Genomic DNA, 11,070 nt, shown 5'->3' with positions numbered 1-11,070 from the left:
TGCCCCTTCGGAGAGTTGTCCACCTACATCGTCTTGTCAGTTAAGCCTGCTTGCAAGTACCTGGGTAGAATGAGCACACTGTGATCATTTATATGTATTTGTTGCGCCACATACAAATAAAGCAAGCGCTCTGCAGAAGACAAAGCTCAGTAAACGACAAAACAACAAGGCTGACATAATTAGCACATTCTTTTCTCCAGGTTGCTAGGCACTACCGCTCACAATGTACCAGGCGCAGCCACTGGCTCACCACGATAAGTGCGAGGAAATAGAACAAGAAACTGATGGGCTGCTGTTGCACTGCGATCCTGCAATGCCGCACTCTCCTCTCTGCCTGACGCCCCTGTATCATCCACCAATTCCAAGCACCTATACAAAGGACGAAGAAGGATACGTATGGCTTGCCGGTCGTGAAGACACAACCTCGTGGTGAGCTTTAGTACTAATCTTGGCAGCAGTCACTTGATGGCATTAACAGCTTTTTCGACTTCTCTAGCTGGGAAACCGGTTTTGATCGCAGTAGCCCAGTATGTACCTAATGTTGCAGACACCGGCCACACAATCTGACTGTTGCGATCTAGAGTTCCCCACCCACTCCTACCATAGAAGTCTCACCTATGCTTCCTTGTACCCAGCTAGACACCGAAACGAAGGCATGGGATGAAGTGATATGCGGGCAACCACCATATCTTCCAGCACTGGGAGACACCGTCTCACTTAAGAAACGTTGGGATAGAGTAGCTGAAGGCGCTTCCCCTTTCGACATTGAAACCTGGGTGCAACGTTCCACGGTGGTACGACGGCAAGAGCAACCGCAGGCCTCGAACGGTGGCAGGGTTAAGAGGCCCCAGAACGCGTTCATGCTGTGGCGCAAGGCCTATCGTAACTCGATCAAGGCCCTGTATTTCGACAGGAACCCCAAGCCGAATTTCTCCAAGGTATGTGGTGAGCTTTGGCTGCTCGAGCCAGCAGAAACCCGTATGCGGTTCAAACAATGGGCAGAGATTGAGAAGAAGAACCACAAGACCGCTTTTCCAGATTACGTATTTAGCACTTCGAGGACTAAAGGTGCAAAACGGGGGCGGCGCCGCGCTATGTGTCGGGTAGCCGTCCAAACAGAAGAGTTGACGGCTGGTGGATAGGAGTTGTGAAAACGCGCTTATATAAACCACTGCACGACGCTCCGAAGGCACTCACCTATCCTACAATCCTACTGCTTCGTCTCGATTTTGCCTCTTCTTCATCTTTTTGGCCACTTCGACAGTGAAAGTAGAGGCCCACATGCAACATTCAGGTGGTCTCATTACGGTGGAGGACCTGAGTGGCTGATCGTGCCAGGGCAAAATCTCCAATCATCCTGACTGGCCAAAGAATCCCCCTGCAACCCGGAATACTTAGCTTCCAAAAAGAGTGTTTCGCTTAGTAGAGCCCTACGCCGCTTTGTCTGCGTTGGGAACTCTTTAATCAAGCCCGAGGCAACATGCCCGAGGTCCTCAAACGATCGAGCCAGCAATAGACTAGACGGCAGCAAGTTAGTAGTCTCAACTTGGACATTTTTCCTTAGATGGTCGTGGCTGCGGTTGACTAGATCAGTATCATCCACCTGTTATGAGTCTGAGAGGTGCGGCAAATTCTGTCTTCCTATTAGTCTCCTGAGATGCAAGAATGAAAGCAGCCCTTTTCTGCTCTCGCCATTTCTGGGCCCCTAGGAATACTGCCTCAGCCAGCCTCTGTCAACGTGGCAGTGGAGGCGAAAGTGGCAAAGTGAGGTGGGAGGCTAATAGGGGTAGAGTTGACCAATATATGGGCAATCGTGATTATTAGAAGAAGACCCATGCAAGCTACCGACGTTTCCTTAACATAGCCACAACCATGGACAGCATGACAAACCAATCGTGGCATTATGAGAAGCCTCCAGAGGAAGTAGGCAGCCAAATATAATGAGGAATATCTATATAAAGAGAGCGACATAGAGTCCTCAGCCTCCTCATACCTCATTCCTCACACTTCACTCCTCACACTTCACTCCTCACACTTCACTCCTCACACTTCACTCCTCACACTTCACTCCTCACACTTCACTCCTCACACTTCACTCCTCACACTTCACTCCTCACACTTCACTCCTCACACTTCACTCCTCACACTTCACTCCTCACACTTCACTACCTGCCTCAACTATTTCTAAACTATTTCTAAACTATAAGTTAACAAGTCTGCTGGAACAACCGAATTTCACCTAGCCACGCAATCTGCCAATAAAATCCAGAGACCTTAAATGTCTTCCAAATATATGATTCGGATTCGGATTTCCATCTTCTTCCTCACTCTCCTCTCGCTAGCCATTGCAATTCTCAACTCGGCCCAAGCACGTTTCGCAGTTATTTTACGAGACCGAGCTCGGTCCGACTATGCCAACACTACGGCTACTATTCTAGACAATAAATTTCTGTCCTTGCAAAGCAACATTCTCATTGATACAATCATTACGGCACTCGCCATGGCTGCGTTTGCTATTTACGGCGCCGTGATAGTGGCTCGCCCGAGGTGGCTGCACGAGCACGAAAGCATCTTACCTACGTACGCGACCTCTCAGGTAGTCCTGGCCTTCGTCATGATCGTGACCGGGGGCTACCTTGCCGACCAAGTCCAGGGACTCCAGCCGTCCTTCAAAAGGGTCAGTGCTAACGACGTTGTCCCGTATTACTCCATGATGTACTACGGAGGCGTCGCTCAGGCGGGTTACGGGTCGGTTCTGATCCTCTTTGCTATCACTGTGGCTGTCTTCTGCTTTGTATCTGCTCATTACGAGGCGAAGCAAGAAAGGGTTGAAGAAGCAGCAAGAGAGGCAGCAGAGGCCGACAACCGCGGGAGGGAATCATCCCGGGTTTAAGTTGTGCTGAATAAAGGACTGGATGTTGTGGGGTTAAGAGAGCGAAAAATAGGGCCGCACAAGAATACCGGTGTCCACGGCTTCCTCTTGCTGCCCCTCCTTCTCGACGTCGGAAAGGACATTATCAATCAAATCAGTCTCGATTTTGGACACAGCGGTGCGTTTTCTTTTCGAATATCGAATTGTAGGGGAAGTTTGAGTCGCTAGTAAGGGTTCAAGGGTCGGTGGTCAACGACTCTTCCGGCACTTGGGGCGCTCAGACGTCATGGAACGGTATGAAGTGAGCCTTTTGGTATCGTTCATAGGTTTCTTGTCTTAAAGTCCATAGTTCTCAGCAGGCCGCCTCCGACAAGCTGTCCAACCCATCCGAGCATATGGAGGGTTGCCAGGAACTTGTCGAGTCTGGCACCCCGACTTCTGTCGCCAGCTCAACGCGGTAGAAGGACCGACCAACATGGCCCACCGAAATAAACAAACCCGAGCGTTACGCAACCAAGCTTCTGCAGAGCTTCGAACAAGATGTCCAGATTGCTTGACTCCGAAAGAATGAGCGGGATGCGGACGAGGTTGGAAAATGGATCCAGAGTCAGGCCCAGGACGGCCTCTACGAAGAATCCGAGCAGATACGGAAAGGGAACAGTCCCCACTATGCATGAGTCTTTTCAATCTTCTCCATTGCATCCCCGCACAGTCATTGAGAGCTCATCGATATGATACCGCAGTCAGATAATATAGGCACGGCTCTTATTTGTAGACATAAGTAAAGGAGTGTATTCAGTGAGTCGTTTCTTTCGGCTCCTGAGCCCTGGCATAGATAAAGAATGTAGCAGGTTCAGGTGTGGATAAAACATTTTAGACACATCTGGAGTCTGATAGACTTGAATAGGCGTGGCGATGCATCTCCAACGGTTCTCGGACGCCTCTAATCACCGTGCCTCTCAGCCTCAGGGTTGTAGACCTTCCAAAAAATATCAGAATCACCATGACCTTTGGACTTGTCATGGCATCTCATAACACCAAAAGTGCCAGTATGACCATTGTGGTTGTGCTCATGGATCGTGGTATTGAGGATACCGGCCACATCCCCAGCCCCCACGCTGAACTTGGAAAAGTCCCAATTGATATGCGACCCTGGATTGGGAGAAAAAGCGAAAGTGCAACTCCCATAGCTCGTGACGGCTACGACGCGAAGGTCCGACTGGTTGAATCCTCCCTTCTTCACCCGGAACATCATGTTACGTGTCCGGCGATCATTCTCCATATCAAGTCGTAACTGCTCGCAGTCGGAGATGGTGGGAGACTTCTCGGGAATTGTCTCGTCGTTCCAGCTAGTATCGTCGCATATATCCGCCGCGTTTCGGAAGCTGCCATATTCAACACTGACGTTTCTGTTGTTTGCTTGCCTTTTTAGATTCTTGGCAGCTACAAGCCCGAGTAAGTACACGGCGCTAGGAGCCAGGCGCATTTTGCTTTATATAGGTAAGCCGTTTCGATTTGTGAAGCTTGCTGCTGATATATCGATTGGCTCGCTGTATTTTTTTATATAGAGAAATGTAACTCCACATCTCGCCCGACCGGTCTGCACGTTTAAGTATTATGGTGGAAGACTTAATTCTAGATTTCCCTAGTAATCAGCTGGTCTAGCATCACTTTCGCTTAGAGGCAAAATTGCCCTTCCACTCAGTAAGCGCTGCTGTAAGACTTCAGGCTCAGCTCTATGCAGATTCTGAGCTCTTTACGTAGAGGCCCGATCCACAACGGAACTATAGAGCCCAGTAGTGTACTCTTTCTGCTGCATCCGCTGAGACCTCGAAAGTCCTCATGGGCTGTTTTTCATCTTAGCTTCCAAAAAGAGTCGGATGAACAATTGCCGGTAGGTGTTGGGCCCCTACTGTAAGGATGCAGAGCCAGATACAGATCACTTAGAAGGGCTTTGCTACCAGAACCAACTCGCCAGCATTGCGTAAGAATTCATCCTCGTCAAGTTGATTCTGAAGGAAACACCTGAGCCAGAAATTCGATCCGCTGAAATAGATTCCGGACCTAGATCAGCAGTTGTTCCTGTACAATTCCTAGTACCGCCCCCTCACGCCCCTATCTAATGTGAGAAGCTCAAAGATACAGAAATGACGTCCCGTGAGCGCTTTTCCTCGTTTTCCGTACGTATGTTGCGTCAAACCCAGCGTTTCTCTGCATTAACAATATATGCATATCATCAAATCGTTGCAAGCCGTGATACTGTACAGTACTACTTAAACCTAATCTGAGTCAACTGTGTTCTGCTTGACACATATTCCATATAATCCTAAGCTGGTTTGGATGATATAGTTGGCCATGGCGATGTGTTCGGAGCCAGGCTCAATAATCAGCCGATCTACTACACTTGGATTCTCTACATCACTGCCTTCCGCAACCCAGTCTATGGATTGGCCTTCTTCATGGTCAGACACTCTGGTGGATACGACCTCGTCCTCGATCGCCAGTACAGTTACAGTATACGCAGAAGGAGCCAAAAAAGACACTACTTTGACGTCCGTCGTTGTTATAACTACAACAGCCGAGCCTCCGCCAGCCCCAACGAACGGTGTTTTTATAACGTTCATTTCCTCGAAAGCGACGAGCTTAGTAAGAGTGAAGAAGAATCCGGCCTGGGCTATGTTCGAGCAGAAACTCGCCGATCACTATGACGACATATGCGCTTGGCCCGCAGCAGCGGCTGTTGCTGCACCGGAAGAGATTGGTTCCAGTGACGTTCGGTGGCCGCCTGACTTGGAAGCCGGTGAATCGAAGATATGGGGCCACTCTGGGTGCAAGTACTACGGCGTGAAAGACGGCGCAGGAAGCTTTTCATGTGACGGTGTTGAAAAGGTTCAATGTGCAGTGGATTCCAATGTCCTTGACCCCAAAGCGACAAAAATCCTTCGCTGTGTTTACCCACTGATCGAAAGTATGCTGGTACCGAAGGTCAGGTGTTTCATACGGTAGGATTTCAGACATCCATTCAGCAGTATACTGAGCCATTCGATATACGACATTATGGGAGAGCTTAATCAACACAATGAGCGTTAGAGTTGCCCTATTGAGAGATAACCACTTTGGAGCCAGTTTATTACACCATCGACCATCCTATGACCTATGAATCACTTACAGTTCTTGGCAACACGCTAGTGTAGACGCTCACTTGAAATGATCCTCCCGAGATTCGGCTGACGAGGAGGCCATGAAATGTACTCCTGGTTACGTCATTGGCGGATATCATCTATACACAGCCGCTAAAGTCTTTTTACGGCATTGTTGGTCAAAGGGCCTCGTTCCATCATAGCAAGCATGTAGGTACTGAGACCTGTCGCCACCAATTTGGACGTCACGAGTTCACTAAAGGTCGCCAGTTCGTATGTTGCGCAGCGAGCCGATGCTATTCAGGGTTTTCTTCCCTCACTAGCCAGAGGCAGGCCAGAGCTACCCCCTCCCTGGCATGTAGAGACCTAAGACACACATCATCTCACCTGATGTTTCGACCTCATAAGAGGCGGATGGCACTGATCTAGTCATCCGCGACTAAGGCCGTATCCCTCAATAGTATACGCACTCTCGTTCTTGTCAGCGCCAACACTTGTCGTTCAGTGTATATGACTCTTGGGTGTCTCCCATTTACCGCCTCTGGATAACCTCGCCTTTTCCAATTTTGGAAGCCAGTTTCGTACCGCATGTGCACTACGGATACCTGGCTAAGCATCATACAAACACCTGCGCTACATCAGAGCCATTGCTAGGTAAGAAAAGTGGCTCGCGAGGGGTGACTCGTAAGGGCCTCCCTTAGCTTAGTGAGAAGCTCAGAGCACTATAAATACTCTCCATCATGCTTTTCATTCCTCTGTTAGTTCTCCAGCTTTCTCATTTCTTCCACCGCCACTATGTGGTATCAGCCCCGACCCCAGTCTCGATCCAGAATATGGGATACTGACACAATACTCAAGTTAAAGCATCCGAAGAAACGTGTGCACAGTTGCACAGGCTATAATAAATCTCGTGGAAACCCTGGATGCATGAATTCAGTGGCGTCCTTCAAGCACGGTTTCGACATCCTCTGCACCCTCGCCAACACCAAGCCAGCAGCCGCTGCATCGTCGCGCAGCTTAAAGACGGCAGCTATTCACACGCTATGTCACCTACACCAGGAACAAATAGATGGCACGGTACACCGATGGAAGTTAGCCTTGGAAAAAATAGGCGTAGACCAGTCCCAATGCAGAACAAATAAAACCTCCAAACAATATTGGAGATGTTATTCTACACCAGACAACGCGGAATGGAGGTCTGGGGAGAAGGAGGGACGGAAGGGTTCCGGAAATTACACAGCTGGCAATCAACATTTTCGAGAGAAGGCGCGAAAAGATGAAGAGCAACGAAAGGCGGCGGAGGAGGAAAGACGAAAAGTGGCGGAGGAAATACGGAAAGCGCAGGAGAGCGTTCGTGAGAGACTTCGTCTCGCCCAAGTGGAAAGGGAGCAGAAATCAGCTGCCGAATGGACAGAAGCCTTGAGTAGATACCACATGCGTTGGGCTGATATCAAATCCAGACATCCAGGCCAGGTTCGTTTATACAATCGCAATCCTACGCCAAGGTCCATCTTGTCTACAAATGGCTCAATCCACCGATATCCAATATCCTCTTGCGAAGCCTTACACCTGATCGAAAAAGGTGTCGCCCAAGGGGTCGGCGTCGGCCACGGGGACGAATCGCTCAAACAGGGCTTTCACCTGCGACAACCAGCCCGTGAGCCTTTGCGTTTGCTGCAAGAACCTGTACCCGATGTCAGTGGACGACCTGCGCCGGAATGAAACATGGCGACTTACAGATGTTCGACCTTCTGTGTGCTGTCGGGCACCTGTTGTCAGATGTCTACCTCGTTGCGACGGCGGTGGAGACCTACAAAGTCGTGAAGCTGGCAAGACGTGGGCGTGCGTGAGTAGGAGAACTCTGCTGTACGAGGGCGGGGATAGACTTACTTTTCGTTGTGGTGGGCCAGCTGAGACTGGACGCCGTTGACCTTGTCCAGCAGCTCACCCACCTTGTCCAGCAGTTCTTGGGTGTCGCCCGACGTTCTTCGTTTTCAGTACAACGCGCGGACTGGATGTGGAGTCCATTCTGGTGAATATCCATTCTGGTAGATGTCAATTCTGGTACAGTATGCGTCAATACGACTCTTCGGCCTGCGCGATGACTGTTGACTAATGGCCAATTGGAAGGTGACGGCCCGAGCGTTTGGGTCAAGGAATCAGTTATACGAGGCGCCAAGCGACCTGACCAGCCTACCGATACCAATAGCAGTGCCCCGCCCCTCTCCATCGATCGGTCAGATTCTCTCCAGAGAAACGCTTAATCTTCAAGCAGGCTTGCCGTCTGCAGGATATCTACAACGTAGGCGACTTTCGGCGCAAGAGTGAAGTCCGTCTAACCAGCGCGCTTGATGTAGCATCTAAGCCTGCGCGAGGCGAAATGAGCACCACAAGGACATAATGCCGTGGCCATGCTTTGCCTCATCATAGCTCGTTCTGTATCGTTGCTTTCGCCAACTACTTCTTGCGGTCCAAGCAACCGGGTAGGCGTTGGATTGGCCTACACCTGTTGCACGGCGTCTTCCTCGACCACCTTGACAGCTGTTGGCCTTCCCTGCCGCATGGAATTATGTTCACCTGATCGGATCCTCGTACCCAATGTGGGAGCATTCAATGTGGGATCGTTCATGCGCATTCCTAAGGGTTCCAATAAGCGCCGAGGATGCGGAGAACCTCCCCGCTCATAGTCCAGGTATGTGACTGGCACGCCCTGGTGACGCATGCAAGGCGAACCCAGCGTCCAAGGGGCAAGCAAGCAACAAGCTCTAGCCCTTGGAACACCAGTGCAAAGTGAATGCATGCCAAGAAGACTGCACCTCTCGATCTCCCAGAGGCGCCGAATCACGGGCAAAGACACAGGTAAGTGGGCAAAATATCCAATTGAATTTCTGCCACGCGCCTACGTCTCGAAAAGTCCCAACGCACCGCGTCTCGTCATCACACCTAGAGCAAATCTGCCGGACCCTGGTAAAGCACCCTGGGCAAGACCGGATGAGCCCGCTATGAAGGCCCGACATCACCAGCGGCCAACTGATTGTTGCATGTCCTACCCTTGGTTTTCGCGAGCCAACTTCCCAAACCCTTCCCAATATAGGCGTAATCTCTGTTAGCGCGACATAAGCGCTGACACACCATTGGAAATCGCACCACATTCGGCAGGAAGAGGGGTAACCCAACCCCCCGAACACGCCTTCGTTCGGACCGAGCAGGAGCTGGATCGCCGCTCACCCGTGGCCAGCAATTCGCAACAGCAACCCTTGTCCATCCGCCTTGCTAGCGTTGGCAATCGGCGCGAGGTTCCGTACCAGGTTGGAAGAGTTGCGACAGACATGTCCACCATGGGCCACCACTTCGTCACACTGAACTGTTTCGATAATGTAGTCCTTTCGATATGACCATCAGCTCCATGAACCGTGTCACAATCCGCAGCCGTCGGATGGAGTGGATTGGCCAAGCCGCTGCATCTCGTCTCGGTGATGCATGTTGTTACTGCTCGATTGTCGGTGATTGTCGGTTGCTCGGCATTCCGAAGGGAGGGATGTGTCCCGACAGATTGGGTCACCAGAGAAAGGGACGCAAGGGGGGCAAGTGGTCTTTATAACAGCAGGACAGGTCCAACCAAATGGGCGGAGCATGGCGCTAATTCGAGGTCAGCTGGTGCTAACCCCACCCGACGGGCCAATGGGTGTTCGGCCTGTACCCGCCAAGCAGTCGAGCTGTTTAGGTCGTTTAGGTCGTAGCTGCTTTGGGCATCGTCCCAGTGCGCGAGACCGCCTTTTGATTGTCTGTCACCCAATAGACATTGGATTTTGCTAATGATGCGCCTGGATGACATGTCGGCTTTTTTCCTGCTTTCGTGTTTACCATAATCAAGTTGATTGACTGGCACTGTCAGGGCCGTCACACTCGAAGTCGTCCGGAAGAAGTCCATCTGGATCTAATGGCCTTGGCGGAGGTCATTGGGAGACGACAGCTGTCTCTGTAGCCTGTAGTCTCTGTAGTCGCTTGGTGGCTCATAGCCGTGACCGAGCCACCATGAGCAAAGACGCAAGCCGCTTCAAGATGATTGCACCGTGCTCGACCTGTGCTACTCACTGCTTCGCACCATCTCAGCGTCGGGGTCGTCTCTACCTGCCATTCCAGGAATAGCGGGCCTTCCTGGAAGTCGGTGTCTACCGTGGCAGCTAGAAGCGACCTATGTCGCGAAGAGCCTGAGGGTTGAATCCGCCCACTCGGCCAGAAAAGCTGAACGGGAGCCGACAGTCGCAAGAGTTTGACAAAGGATTTTTCTGGTGTAAGCTAGTTCAGTCCTTACGACATACCCAGCGTTCGAGGGCAGCCGAAATGCATCTGGCCGTACTCGTACGTAGTCCAGGAGTAGCACGGGGTCACTGTACGCCGAATCCTCCGTGCTGCTATTCTAGTTCGTACTTTCCCGTACCTCTGGGTAAAGCACACCCATTTTGCATCGTTTCTTGATGATACTACCGAAAGCTACTCTGATATTCCAGGCTTCGTACCTCGAGGCCCAGTCTCCAGAAGAGACCAGTGCAGTACAGTACAGCACCTAACCTACCATTTAGGGGTTGATCATCTTGCGTCGCTATAATTCCCCCGGTTAGGAATTGCTTCTTAGCAGCCGATCTAACCATGTCGCGTCAAATTCCATGACGGCGTGGTTATGGTCCCGAATATACGTACGGTATTACAGTGTCTACTGAAGGAGCGGCTCTCGCAGCGCTTGTACCACCTACCGACACACATTGACATGTTGGTTGCCAGCGGACGTCTGAAAACAGACCTGGGTCATAGCCAGGAGTACCAAGTACTTCCAGCGCTGGATGGAGGTAGAAGTGCGCTTTCACGGTCATGTCTGGTCGTCCACACTCGTTAATTCCTTTGCTTCGTTCTCCTCGAGACAGTATCTACGATGTGGACGTATGATATGCCCTCGGTGTCCGCTTGCCACGCCGTAGCTACCGCCATACTGCTCATATAACCCATACCACTCGTGACACTTGCTGTCTTCCCCCGCCGTCGGTTCTGGCTGGCACAAGT

At 51.0% G+C, this 11,070-nt stretch overlaps 3 protein-coding genes across 3 annotated transcripts; 2 read left to right on the top strand and 1 right to left on the bottom strand.

Annotated features, from left to right (window-relative positions):
- Nucleotides 1-223: 223 nt before the first annotated feature.
- On the top strand, nt 224-1,142 carry PG998_014257 (uncharacterized protein; the record flags this gene model as incomplete). Its single annotated transcript, XM_066881073.1, has 3 exons — nt 224-429; nt 479-527; nt 582-1,142. The coding sequence occupies 3 exons, from the start codon at nt 224-226 to the stop codon at nt 1,140-1,142; spliced, it is 816 nt and encodes a 271-aa protein (XP_066723925.1).
- A 1,136-nt stretch (nt 1,143-2,278) lies between these two features.
- PG998_014256 (uncharacterized protein) lies at nt 2,279-2,893 on the top strand (the record flags this gene model as incomplete). Its single annotated transcript, XM_066881072.1, has 1 exon — nt 2,279-2,893. The coding sequence occupies one exon, from the start codon at nt 2,279-2,281 to the stop codon at nt 2,891-2,893; it is 615 nt and encodes a 204-aa protein (XP_066723924.1).
- A 299-nt stretch (nt 2,894-3,192) lies between these two features.
- On the bottom strand, nt 3,193-4,358 carry PG998_014255 (uncharacterized protein; the record flags this gene model as incomplete). Its single annotated transcript, XM_066881071.1, has 3 exons — nt 3,193-3,307; nt 3,371-3,539; nt 3,875-4,358. 3 exons carry the CDS (start codon nt 4,356-4,358, stop codon nt 3,193-3,195), a joined length of 768 nt encoding a protein of 255 aa, XP_066723923.1.
- Nucleotides 4,359-11,070: the final 6,712 nt, after the last annotated feature.

The sequence above is a fragment of the Apiospora kogelbergensis genome (genome assembly GCF_038363985.1).
Source record: "Apiospora kogelbergensis strain CBS 113332 chromosome Unknown utg000010l_segment0_segment0, whole genome shotgun sequence".
Lineage (NCBI taxonomy): Eukaryota > Fungi > Ascomycota > Sordariomycetes > Amphisphaeriales > Apiosporaceae > Apiospora > Apiospora kogelbergensis.
The sequence above is the reverse complement of the archived record's forward strand: the minus strand, read 5'-3'. Positions and strand labels throughout refer to the sequence as shown.